This window comes from Hylobates moloch, unplaced genomic scaffold (assembly GCF_009828535.3).
Source record: "Hylobates moloch isolate HMO894 unplaced genomic scaffold, HMol_V3 SCAFFOLD_10, whole genome shotgun sequence".
NCBI classification, from domain to species: Eukaryota; Metazoa; Chordata; class Mammalia; order Primates; family Hylobatidae; genus Hylobates; species Hylobates moloch.
Genome location: NW_026652285.1, coordinates 40381902 through 40395746, shown reverse-complemented (window position 1 = coordinate 40395746; position 13845 = coordinate 40381902). Strand labels below are relative to the sequence as shown.

At 42.6% G+C, this 13845-nt stretch overlaps 2 protein-coding genes and 1 long non-coding RNA gene across 3 annotated transcripts in view; 2 read left to right on the top strand and 1 right to left on the bottom strand.

Moving 5' to 3' along the window:
* MOB3B (MOB kinase activator 3B) overlaps nt 1–6821 on the bottom strand; it is a 201697-nt gene extending 194876 nt beyond the window's left edge. The window contains exon 1 of the mRNA XM_032164218.2: nt 6561–6821. The gene's annotated coding sequence lies outside the window, so the exon portion shown is untranslated. The remainder of the gene's footprint in view (nt 1–6560) is intronic.
* Nucleotides 1795–3508, top strand: IFNK (interferon kappa). The gene is made up of 2 exons (XM_032164221.2): nt 1795–2469; nt 3017–3508. The coding sequence occupies exon 1, from the start codon at nt 1863–1865 to the stop codon at nt 2466–2468; it is 606 nt and encodes a 201-aa protein (XP_032020112.1). The 5' UTR covers nt 1795–1862; the 3' UTR covers nt 2469; nt 3017–3508.
* Nucleotides 6822–8515: 1694 nt separating the features above from the next.
* Nucleotides 8516–13600, top strand: LOC131384380 (uncharacterized). The gene is made up of 3 exons (XR_009215181.1): nt 8516–8719; nt 10958–11044; nt 12707–13600. It is a non-coding gene; the product is annotated as an uncharacterized LOC131384380 (long non-coding RNA).
* The last annotated feature ends 245 nt before the right edge of the window (nt 13601–13845 follow it).

Genomic DNA, 13845 nt, shown 5'->3' with positions numbered 1-13845 from the left:
GGAGAATGGCGCAATCTCGGCTCACTGCAAGCTCCGCCTCCCAGGTTCACGCCATTCTCCTGCCTCAGCCTCTCCGAGTAGCTGGGACTACAGGCGCCCGCCACCATGCCCGGCTAATTTTTTTGTATTTTTAGTAGAGACGGGGTTTCACCGTGGTCTCGATCTCCTGACCTCGTGATCCACCCGCCTCGGCCTCCCAAAGTGCTGGGATTACAAGCGTGAGCCACCGCGCCCGACCTATTTCGTACATTTTTAAGGCTTTTGATCCATATCACCACTTTCCTCTCTAGGAAGGTTGTGTCAATTTATAATGGTATATAAAAGGGCTTGTTTTCTTAATGTTTTTCCAATTTGATCACCCCAAGAAATCTGCCCATGAAATCAGAATTTATGTAGATAGAACAAATAGAATAATATTTTATTTTTTCCTAAGAAACCTTTCCTAAAAGCCAGGATTTTAAGAAATCCCACTTACCCACAATTAGCCTTTGGCGCAGTCAACTGATTTAGACAAGAACTTTTTAAGCCAACTTTTCAATCAAAGTCTGCCATGTTTGTGGAACTGTGGCTATTTACCATTTTACAATGACTTAATTGCAAATTAATGTATATCTTTTTTTTTTAAGAAGATATAATAAGCTACCTTTTTAAAATGACAACCCATTTTATTTTCCTGGAGAAAAGAATCCATTTGCTTTAACCACAATCAGAGGAAGTTTATTTGGTCAAACAAAGTAAAAACCATAAACAATAGATAGCCATCATTACCACAGTAACATTGGTCCAGCTAGGAATTCACTTAGCTAAATGGGTGACTTCCTACTCACATACCTCCTCAGTGCACAACAAACACAGGAGCAAACAAAAGCCTTTACAGAATCCAGAACCACCAGACAAGAAGAAATAATGATCAAGCAATCAAGCAAAAGTTTTAAAACACTGCCTAAACTACACCAAAAAAAAAAAAAAAAAAAAAAGAAAAGAAAATGATACTACAAGACAGAAGTTAATGAGGCAGAAAGATATTCTCAGATACAAAACCCCCTCCAGGACTTTTAAGGAAGGTATCAGAGGCATATGGAAAGCTAAGTCCAGGATGGATTTAACTGAAGAAAAGGATATTTCGAGATTATCAACATTTTCTAATGCAACAGAAAACCAAGCCAACTTAGTCTCCTACTTAGTAAGTGCCATGCTAAATTGACCAACTGTACTCTTCATCTTTTTGGAGATCCAGAAAAATCAGAAAGAGAAAATATCCAAATATAGAAGCTGAATTTAACAAAATTGGAAAAACCTAAACTATATTGTGCTCTGGTGACCTAGCAATCAAATAATCACAGTCATTTGGTCAATGTCTATGATTAACTCCATGAGACAGGATGTTTGGCTATAGCGCCAGGTACAAAAAATATATTTTCATGAAGGATCACTCCCTCTTATGTAATAGATTTGGGTGAGTGAGTGAGTGAGTGCATGGACTCACAGCTTTTGGCTTTCTGAAACACCCTGCATCAGTCTTGTTATGATGATTCCTTAGTGCTGGGATGGATCATCCAGGCATTTAAGGTAACATGATGGTAATACTTTGCTCATTTTTCAGGAGAAAAATAAAAGTTATCACTTCCAAAGTCGGCGTAGTCACCCAAAGTAAAAAAAAAAAAAAAAAAAAAAAAAGCCTCAGAGGCAAAGGAAAGGGGCCGCAACCTTGGTAACTGTAAAATGACAAATGAGAAAACTCCTCCTGCTGAAGATATTCAGGTATATAAAGGCACATGAAGGAATACTTAAAACATCATTGTCAAATCCACACCTTCTGGATTTTTTAGCTTGAAAAAAAAAAAATAAGCACCAATCCTGACATGATTCAAAAGTGTTTGTGGCTTGAGTTCCTTACGGGTATGTTCATTGGTGGCACCCTATCCCTGGACTGTAACTTACTGAACGTTCACCTGAGAAGAGTCACCTGGCAAAATCTGAGACATCTGAGTAGTATGAGCAATTCATTTCCTGTAGAATGTCTACGAGAAAACATAGCTTTTGAGTTGCCCCAAGAGTTTCTACAATACACCCAACCTATGAAGAGGGACATCAAGAAGGCCTTCTATGAAATGTCACTACAGGCCTTCAACATCTTCAGCCAACACACCTTCAAATATTGGAAAGAGAGATACCTCAAACAAATCCAAATAGGTCTTGATCAGCAAGCAGAGTACCTGAACCAATGCTTGGAGGAAGACAAGAATGACAATGAAGACATGAAAGAAATGAAAGAGAATGAGATGAAACCCTCAGAAGCCAGGGTCCCCCGGCTGAGCAACCTGGAACTGAGGAGATATTTCAACAGGATAGACAATTTCCTGAAAGAAAAGAAATACAGTGACTGTGCCTGGGAGATTGTCCGAGTGGAAATCAGAAGATGTCTGTACTACTTTTACAAATTTACAGCTCTATTCAGGAGGAAATAAGGTATATTTTTGGAATTAAAATTCCTTTTCCTTCCGAAATCTCTTTCTCCTTCTCCTCCTCCATCTTCTTTTTAAGGATTATTGTGCCATCCTGTAAGCCTGTCCTCAGTTGGATTGGTAGTGAATTAGATGACCATTAAGCTTTCATTTAACCTTTGAGAGGCTATGATTCTAATGTAGCACACTCTTCATTCCTGATGTATATTGTTTGATTCCTACATCTAAAGGCATGGAAAATGCTGCAGAAAAGTATGGTACAGTATCTGTCTTTTACTGTTTTTCATGTGCCTGAAATAAAATGTCCAGAGTCATAATATGGAACAATTTTACATTAGATTTTCCTAGTTAGAAGACTACATTCTGTGAGTTAATTTACCTAGCTATTCCAATAATGCATAATACTTTAATATCTTTTATCTTTTTAAAAGTTACTTTGCAGCCAGATTACCTAGATTATTTACTTTTCTAGTACGGCCCTTCATCTATATTAATTCACCACCTAGCTGACATGGATTTTCTCTTCCTCTCTCACCTCTACCCCATTTCAGAATCATCTACCTTCAAGCAAGAATTAACAGAGATTGTGGCTATGCAAATGCACCAAAAAAGGGTGAAATATACCTGAAATGTACCTGGTTCTGCCCTTGGAAGCCATTTCCTGCTCATGGCACTAACAGCATGCTGCCACACTGTTCAGATTCAAGATTATTCCAAGTGCAGGGCCCAAATGTTATAGCCAACGAAAGTCTTACGATAAAAGTGAGGCAAATTTCAGCCAAGAAGTTAGAAGAAATGTTTAAAAGAACAAGAACAAATTGTGGATCATGGTGTATGCAGGCTATCAGCAGAAGGATCAGACAATAAAATGAGTTAGTGCAAACCATTTAGTAAAAATAACTATCAGCAGAGTTGTTCCAAATTAAAAATAGTACTACAAGCTTGTAAAGGAGTTGGGACATGCAAGCTACTGAGCATAAAATATACACTTGCTATTTTTCATGAATTTCTCTAATAAAGTCTTTGCCTGTTCTCTCTAATAACTTTACTGGAATGATGTCAATTACTTTAGTCATTTATGGTTGCAGTCCTGCCAAGGGTCTGTTTGCTATCCAGGAGGAAAGAGAATGGCTGAGAAAGCTGAGCGCTTTCAGTTAATGTACATTTTCTGAATGTGTGGCAGGGGTAGAAGTCAGAACAGTATGCTTTTTTAAAGAGCACATCTAATCAAAAGAAAAAGGATAACATCTCCACTGGAAAAAAGGCAAAGGCACAAAGTGACATCATCACAAAGGAAGAAAACTACAGACAATATGAAAAATGTTTAATCTAACTTGATTTTTAAATGCAAAATAAGATGACAAGATACTCCCATCAGTATGACAGAAAAGAAAAAGAATGACAATATAAAATGTGAGTGGGGTGTAAGGTATAGGAGCCTTTGTGCATTACTGGGAAGAAAGTAAACTGGGACATGTTTTCTACAGGGAAATATGGCAATCTTCAATATCCTAAAGAACGCATCAGCCCCTGTGACCTAGGTGTCACGTCTTCAGAAATTTATTCCAAGGAAATAGGTTTATAATATCACCCTTTTTTACATTCATTTTCACCTATCGATATTTCCTATTTTTTCTATAATGATTTTTTGGGAAGATCTTTAATTCTAAAAGAAACTGTACAAGCTTAACTTCCACTGTAATTACCCTGTTTTCCTTAGTGGGGTAGGCCAAGACAAGAAATGCTCTTTTACTTTGTTAATGATGCCTTTGGGTACTTCTTGAGTAACTTTGGTCTGTTTTGTTGCTTCTGGGTTGCTGCTGCTAAATTTCAAAGGAACCCTTCCTTGGGGATCATTTTCATAATGAAATGTTTGTAAAGTGCCTTGCAGTACTTCAAAGATGCTTTTTTTCTTTTCCTGGTCCCACTGTTGGGAAGGTAAAGAGATATAATATCCAGAAATCACTAGAGAAAGTGCTCTATGTGTCACATTCCTGGCTTAGCAGTCTCACAGTCTCACTTCTTTTTTGTTAAATGGTAACTCAAAAGTTCTGTTGAGTTGGCAAAGGGAAAACTCTCAGAGCTGTGCAGAGCCAAGCTTCCGGTATCCACTGACAATGTCTGAGTGGGTACATAGATCATAATGTTCCTACAGAAGCCTCCTTCTTTCCCTGGGTTGAGGAGGAATCAAAAGTGTAATTGAGCTTCCTTGGAAGAGGGACTCATTGGGGATCCCACAGGAAAAGCTGGCAACAGCAGGTCAACTTCAAGGCTATGGGGTAGTGTAGGTTTTAACAGGTGCACAGTCTTAGTCAGCCTCCCCTCAGAGGCAAGACAACTCGCTGGGCACCATCTGAGGACCCTGCATTCTCAGAGTAGCTACTTTGCTTTTCCCCCAGTTCTTTATTCAATAATCCACACTAAGAATAAACACAATGTGTAAGCATCTAACTTGTGCAGGGAAACAGGGCCGCCTGCAACCCAACAAGCGCACCCACAGGGGAACTCGGGGCCATCCTAAGCCACTTCTTCTCTGGGACGTGGAAGCAGGAACTGTGCTCTGGCCGTATCTGTGCTGCCTCCTCTGAGTCCTCTTTTTCTACAATGAAGAAAGGGGACTTGGGGTTTAAACTTGGAGCGGTACTCAAAGCCAGAACTCCACATTCATTCCGGAGTGAACCACCACACCACTATTTCCAGGCAACGTCATAAGGCTTCCTCGTTACTTGCATCTTCGTTCTCTTTTTGTCGACTAGCCTGCTCTCCCGCCCTTGGAAACTTGTGGACCCCAGAATCTCACCTTTCCGCCTACCAAAGGTGCCCCGATCCCCTCCCACTGCCCTAGCAGCGGCCCAGCCCCAACGCCTTCGGCTAGAGATTGAAATCCTCTGGAACCAACCACTGGTTGCTCTGGATTGGGGCGGAACGCGCTTCCACTGTCTCGAAAGCAGCACCTTCTCGGATTTGCGCTCTTTGCGGCGCGCCTGGGCTGAGATCTGAGAAATGCGCCCTGGGCCACAGGCAGCAGCGGAGGCGGGGAAGGAACAACTTTCCCTCCGCCCTCTCACCACAAGGGCGGGGTGGGGCGGCCTCGCTGGGGTCGGGCTCCTCCACTTTCCCGGCCGGGATCCCCTGCCGGAGCTGGCGTAGGGGCCGGGGAGGGGGACCAGAGGGGCTTCCTTCTCTCCCCAAGCCCCGCCAGATGTTGGAAAGGCAAACAATAGGGAAACGCGGAGAAACAAAAGGCCATTCGCCACGATCTCAGTCGGCTGCGTAGCGAAGTCCCTGCGGGGAGGGTTAGGGGAGAGGGTCAGGAAAGAGCGCGAGGGGGGATCCCGAGAGATTTAGGGTCTCTGGTACTTGCCAGGCACCAGGGGTCGGCGCTTTACCCTCCCAGCAGGGGTCTGAAGGTGGGAAGGGGCAATCAAAGAAAAGTTGAAGGGTTTTCACCTTCTTCCCCAGTTCAGGGAAAGGGAGGGGCTGGGATTCCATATGTTTGACAGTTGTTGGCCCCAAAGTTAAGCTCGATTTGTACGGCTTTTACACGCTCCCCACCTCCATGAGGCATCGTCAGCCCCAGGGGCGACCTGGCTGACGGCGCGGACTTCCCCTACGCTGCCCCAAGCCGAGACTCCTCCCTCAGGATCAGGACGCCCAAGCGTTGTCCCCCAGCCCGGGCGCACTTTTGTAAAAGTTTGTCTTCCCGCCACCCACAGCCCAACACGCACCCTGCAGGCGTCCGCGGCTGGGGATGGGCTCGGAGTCTTGCACCCCGAAAGGAGGACCATCTTATTGATTTATATCTTTTCAAATCAAGGCCACGGATCCCGGGGTGGAAAGTGGGCGACCCTTGTTCCTGCCGGGAAGTGCACACGAGGAGCGGGCCAGAAAGCCAGGCGCCGGTAGGGGTATGGAGAGGACTCCAGCCCCGGAAGCCCGTGGCCTGCCGGCAGAAGACCGGTCCGCCGCCTCCCGCACCTTCTTGCACCCGCGCCCAGGTGCGCCCCGCACCTCGCCGCCCGCCCGGGCGAGATCGGGAGCGAGCGGCCACCGGGCTGCGCCGCCTCCCCTAGCTTGGAGCGAGTTCTTACTCACCGTGGGGTTTTACCTCCAGCCCAGGGCCCGGTCGGCTCCCTTCGCCGGGTCAGCTGCAGCCAGCGCGAAAGGAAAATGGTGAGCTCGGGGCAGGTGGCGCGTCGCCTGCCAATCCACGCAAGGGACTCTGCGGCCGGTGCGCGCGGTCCCAGCGAGCCAACCCGCGGACGGGCGAGCGCCTGGCTCCAGCTGCAGCCGCCGCCGCTCCGGAGCAGCCCCCACATGCACCCAGTACGCGGCGCAGCCGGCCGGGGCTAGACTGTCTCGCGGGGACGCCGAGCGGGGACCCCTGGCGGCCGCCTGCGGAATGGCAGCTCCGTAGGGAGAATAATCTTTGGGATCATCTTCCCTCCGGAAAGGATGGGACTTGACCAGTCTAAGGGGGCTTCCAGCCTTGCAGAAAAGACACTGGGCCAGGGCAGTGAAGAAAGTGTCAGATCAGAAAGGATGATCTCTGGGTCCACAACGGCCACTTCCAAGGCACCTAGAGAGGGGAAAACGGTTTGCCTTCCCCAGGATTTTCTGATTGTTGAAAAATACCAAGAACTGCCTGACACAGAGCGGAGCATAAATCATTGGAAAATACTCAGATTCTAGCGGATTTACTAGAACACACTGGGAGTCATGGATGAACCTGGATTGTAAAGCCCAACCCACAGCCCGCCACTCTCTACTTGTGTGGTCTTGGTCTATCTACAACCTTAAAGCCTCAGTATTCTCCTCCGTAAACTGGCGGGGAGCAATATCACCATTGCAGGGTGATGGTTACGGGTAAACTACATTTGAAACATTTTTATAGTTTATAGTAACAGTAATCAAATATGAGCTTCCTGTCTTCCAGAGAAAAAGAATTGGATCTTTCACGTTTTTCTATTACCCATATGATCACATCTTAATGCATATTGATTGAAGTGTACCAAATGACGAAGTACTGCATTTTAGCATTTCTACTACACACTTCAAAGAGGTGTGGAAATATATTAAGTAGAAATTAGGATATATAGAGAAAACATCCCTCCTCCAAAAGAGGTTTCTGCAACTAACTACGAAGTGAGAACTTCTAAAATCACTTACATCTTTTGCAATATCGTCTCGGATATTGTAAGAAACATTTAATAAATAGTCATGACTTAATGATATCAACCCTGGATTAAATGACTCTAATTCTGTGTCACTTTTGTGTAATGTAAAGATATCGATTGTGAATATAAGACTCAAATATGGGAAAACTGCCAGATACAAAAACACAGCCGCTAAGCAATATTTCTGTTCATCACCGAGGAATCTCATTTCCGAAGTGCCCCAGAGGATGAACACCAGAGTCAGACAGACCCATAGTAGCTGCGTCTAACCTTTCTGAAGCTCTGTTACCTCATCTTATAAAATGAGGATAATATAGGTAGCTGTCATTCAATGAAGGAATGCATACGACATGCTTAGCATAACACCTGTCATATGTTAAGTGCTCCAGGGTCACCACCTATCATTGTTTCCAGCATATAGTTATCACCCCACCCACATGTAGCCCCTCCCTCATGAGCTCAAGAGCCCCCAGCACGTGTTCTACTCACACACGCACAAGCTTCAGTGTCCCTTAAGATGTTATCTCCTGGAAATTAGGAACAGAAAGAGAATATTTTCAGGTAGTTTGGAATAGAATGAATAACATTCACATTCCTTGCCCAAGTCAGTACAGATTAATTTCCGTCATCTCCAACTCATACTTTATACATTTCCCATAAGAGGAAAATCATGCTGGTCTTCAGTAGCGTATGAAAAATAAATTCCAAGAGGATTCTTTCGCCAAGCCACTTCATTACAGCGTCCCCTTAGAGGATACCAAGGAAGCACAGGGATATTGGAAAGGTGTCACCATAGCAACACTGTAATAGACAGATGACAATAGAGTAAAAGCGAAGGAAGCACATTTGCATAGTCATTGACAAACTTGGACCTATGGTCATATTGCTCTGGGCAGCAGTGCTCAGAGTCCAAGGGCTTCTCAGAGTAAATTTGGTAAGAGGCTATTTCTATTCATTTTGGCTGAGTCTGACTACCCAGTTCATTGTGCTCATGTGTGTGTTAATTGTAATTGTTATAGGCAGTTCACTAACAAACAGCAGACATCCTCAAGAGTGCTTCCTTTCATCCTAAGCAATGTGAGTTCACAAATCTAAATGTGTACCTAATAAATCTTCAATAGTAAAGCCTACTTCCTCCTTACCTGCTTCTGTTTTGTTTTCAAAACCTTAAATAGTCACAGGTATAGAGAAATTGTCTCAATGCTTATGGAAGCTTCTGTGATAACTTATGTTAATTAACTCTGGGTACTGAAAAGAAACAAATGTGCATGGCTTCCCTTAAGCATCGAGGTAATGGCAATTCAAATAACAGCAAATTTATATATGCGATATATATAGATTTATAGATATATAAATATATCATATATAGATATATAAGAAGACATCATATATATATATATACACACACATTTTAGAGATCATATATATCTTTTAAGCAATTTCAAACCATACAAGAATCCATATATGATCTTAAGGCATAATTTCTGCTAGCATACTTCTCAACATTTATAATGACACTAAAGGTCTATAGTCACTTCCTCTGAAATGCACATTACATCAATCCCATTTTGTGAAAGTGGAACTAAGGCATAAAAAGGTCAGAGTTCGGGAGCTGGGAGGAATGTATGACAGTGTTCCAAGTTGTTTCAGTGACAGCTGAACAAGACAGTGTCGTGTGGAATAATGGACAATTATCTGCTTTCTGGTCTATAGGAATAGAGTGAATGTTCTTTCCCAAGTTAAAAAATATATATATTGAAAAGAGACTATATTCTTTCTTCCTGCTCTTAGAATCTGTTTTGTTTATAGTGACCCAATCCTCCTTCACATCTATCAGATGGTATTTTTTTCTTATTTAAAAATACCCATGTGGTTGAGGCTGCAGTGAGCTATGATTGCACCACTGCACTCTAACCTGGGCAACCAGACCCTGTCTCAAAAAAAAAAAAAAACAAAACAGTTTGTATCTTTAATAAGTGACCCTTCTTCTCTAGAGATGAGCCTGATATTTCCACTGTGGCTTAACATTAGCCAGGTGTGGTACACTTGTGATCTGCCTCAGTATTCTGAGTAATGGAGAGGAGTTCTCTCACTACGAAACAGGTCAACTTAGATATGATCCAAAAAGGGTTAGTTGCCAGGAGAACCAAAGTCTAAGGGAGTCACATCTACAAGCCCATAGCCTGGACCCCCAAGTTAATCCTACAGTGAGACTTTAGCACCTTTCACAAATGGAGAAATCAGACCACTGTGTGCTCAATGGGTTTGGAATGTTGTGCTTTCAAAGTAATTAATACAGAAAGGCATAGAAAGAGAAGAGACTAATGACTCATGGATGCTTCCAACGTGATATAACGCCCTTTCTCTTCTAAATAGTAAAATAACCAAGATCTCAAATAGACTTTCTCTCTTTGAGAAACACAGCTTTACTGCTTTTGTGATCAATGCCCATTGCCCTCGCCAACAAATCAGTCATTAATTCCCAACTGCCTTGCATTGCAAATAGCGAAAAAAAGGTTTTTGTATCTCCTTAGCTCTCTTTGAATGTCTACAGGAAAGAAATGAAGGAAGTAAACTTTTCTACTGCCAGACTGAAGGTAGATTTGATAAACTTGGAACCTCTCCAAACCACCCCCTACCCTCCTGGCATAGAAAATAAACAAGATTTTTCCCTTTACATCATAATTAAGGAAAGAGACAAAAATGAAGGTATCATCCAACCTGATCTTCTTTAGCCTCTAGCTGTTCTACCTACACAGAACTATTTTCTCAAGATTCCAATTAGGTTTGATATACTGTTCAATATTAATTTCCTCTTAAGAAGCTACTTCACCATTTGGAAAGCCCCTTGGGTTGAATAATTATTGAATTTCTAAATGGCCTCTGGCTAGCCTCAATTGCGTTAGTGTTTCATGTCCAGTAAGTAATATGAAAGAGGCTTGCCTTGGGTATTTAACAGCCCCTAATGATGCTTTTCAGAGGGAAAAAATCCTTCTGAAAAGATTTTTGGAAAAGTTTCAGTTAAATTTTTCCCAAGTCTTGTTGTCTAATGCTCAACAGAGTCTCTGTAGAAATGAACAGATAACTTCCTTCCTTCATTTTTCCCTTCTTTTTTTCTTTCTTTTATCCTGCCCTCTTCCCTCTTTCTTTCTTTCTCTTCTCTTCTTTGTTAGAGGATTTATGATAGCTAGGTAACTCATCAAGGTTTCTATCCAGTGTCCCAGAAGAACAATTCTTCTTTTTAATAAAATGAATTACATTTTCATTCCCTTTCATTGTCTGTTTTCCTGTGTTCTTTTTGGTTTCTTTCAGCAGATGATAAACGATGTTTTCATTTGAAATTGCTTCTCACTCCTGCTCAGACGGTCAGCATGAGAAGTCAAAAGGAAAGCATACACACTGGTAAGAGAATCAGGGCATGGAAAAGGGTCTCTAAGACCCCAACCCCCAAGAAGGAGATGGAGACCCAAACATGCCAGTCACCAGTTTGAAGCTCATAGCTTGTTAGTTTAGGGCCAGATTTTGTACTTGTATTTTGAGGAGCACAGCTTGTTAGAATCCAGATCTCATGGCTTTTAATCCAGAAATATTTCTTTGTTTGGGAGTTGTTTTTCATTGTTGCTGTTGGCCAGTAATTATGGTACTCTTGTGAAAAGGCTGTTTTATAGGTCAGTTATTTGGAAAGGCCATTTTCCGTTTGTTTGGTACTGAATAGATGTGCTTGCCTTGTTCATTTGGCAATGTCCTGAGCTCCTCAATCTCTCAGTCCCTTCTTTTAGAAACAATGGTTTGCCTACAGGATGCCAGGTGCTTTTCTCAGGGCCCTGCTCCTGTTATATTTGATTTCTCTGTCAACCTTTTTACACGACTACATACACCCAGAGTGAGAGAAAAAAGAGAGAAGAGAAAGAAAGCAAAAGGAAATGACAAAAGGTAGTTGAAAGCAAAAGAGGAAAGAAGGAAGGAAGGGAGGGTGGGAGGAAGGAAGGGAGGAAGGAAGGGAGAGATGTTGAAGATTACCAGTGGCTTATATAGAAAAATTAATGATCAGATATCCTTTGTTAAATTTTAATACTTGCAGTCATGTCTGTTATTAGGGAATCCAAAAGTGATGAAAAGCAATCTCCCTTCCTTCTCCTCTGCTCTCCCTACTCCTACCCTACTACACCCCAGGTTATACTTCACTGCATCTTCTTGGATGATGACATAGGAGTCTGGCATTGTGTTTCCTTAAAATTTTTCTGCCTTTTGTGGGGTTTGTTTGCCAACCACCCCTTTTATCCTACCTGCAATTTCCTCATTCCTTGTTTTATTTTTAGAAGAACACACCTACCCAGACACTCATTCTTTTTTACCTTACAAATAGTCTAGTTGAAATGTGTTGACCTTGACCCCTATCGGCAGAACTGCTCAGCTGACCCATCGACTCTTGAGAAATAATAAGTAGTTGTAGTTTTAAGGTGCTACATTTTGGAGTGATTTGTTATGCAGTTTTATTGTGGCAATAAATAACTGATACAGATATTGTGGTGGTCTTGATGAATACAAGAGTGCCTGGTCCATAAGTAGACACTCAATAAATGTTGGACTGGAATGAACTGGCAAATACAGTAAATTAATATTCATCAATAGAGGCTTAATTAAATATGTTGTGACATAGCCTAACAATGAAACACAACGCAGGTATTAAAAACAATGAATAAAAATTCAATGAGTTGATGGCTTAGGATTTGTGCATTTGTCTGTGTATTATATTACTTAGCAGTAAAGAAAGCCTGTATACAAAGCAGCATGATACCCTTTTAATATTAAAAAATCTACATTGTATATATTCATAGGAAAGTATCTGGCAGTACATATACCAAGATGTTGACAATGGTTCTCTAGGTAGAATCATAACAGGAAATTTAAAATTTTTTCTATACTTCTTTATTTTATTTGAAAACGTTCAACTTTATTTTTTATAATGACAAAAGAGTAAGGTGATAAGATACTTTTTTCCTGAGTCCAGGACACCTGGGGTGAGCTACCCTGATATGACATTTTCTCTTTCTCTCCCCAAAGCACACTGAAGATCTTGAAGGGCACACAGAGAGAGGGAAGGCAACAGAGGCAGGCTTTGTTGGACACCAAATGAATGTACTGAGCCATTGTTCCAAGACAGCTCTGTATTTTGAAGCTCAGCATGGGCCAAATTCAACCTCTGGATGAAATATGTGATTCCTGTGGCATTGTCAGAAGTGGCAAATGGATTCTCTCCTCCTAAATGTGGGGGAGGGGCCTATCAAGGTGACTCTCCCATCAACCAGAGGTAGCAAGTAATGGCACACTTGCCACGACCTCTACTGTCTGCTTTCTGTATCACTGCCTCAATCATGCCCCTCCTCTTGCCTTGTCTTGGTGAAGAGTGCCTGGCCAGCAGCCCTGCCTACCTCCCCAGCCCATGTGGTTCCAGCAGGCTCCACTTCAAGGGGCCCACCCTCCAGGGCATGATCCAAGCATCATCAACCAGAGGGCTTCTTCTCTGAGAATTTATACATGGACCCTGTGGTCAGCAAGCAAGGATGATATGAGCCAGAGTTCTCTGCAGCCATCCCCTTTTCACCTCTCTCAGTTATGGATGAACTTATCTGTAAAATGGCAAAAAGAAACAAGAGAAGCACAGCTGAGAGAAACACCAAAAGAAAGAGTTGAAGACATTGTTTGAATTCCTGCATCCAGTAGTGCCCAAAGCCAGTGCCAACCCTGGAATTCCGAGCTACAAGAGCCAATGGACTCCCTTTTGCTTTAGTTTGAGGTGGGCTCCTGTCACTTGCCACAGAAACCAGGAGAAAGCACAGTGTCTGTGCTGCAGCGAGGGAGGGCTAAAGTCCTCAGGGACAACCAATAAAGCATGAGAGCCAATGAATAAATACTTGAGGTGAGCAATTACGGGAGGCATTCTTTACATTTCTTAGAGAGCCAAGCAAAATTTATCCCCAGTTGCCTGAAGTGGCCATATATATTATTATTAATATGAATACAGTCAATAACCTGTAGGCAGCTCAGAAAAAATCTCAGTCATTAAGTGTTAAAGGATATTTGAGACCATTTGCCTCAGCATCTAGTGCAGCTCCGGATACACACAACGTGGAGGGCAGGGGACTAACATTTGGTGAGCACCTACTATGGGTTAGGACCTGTGCTGGACATTTTCACATCTA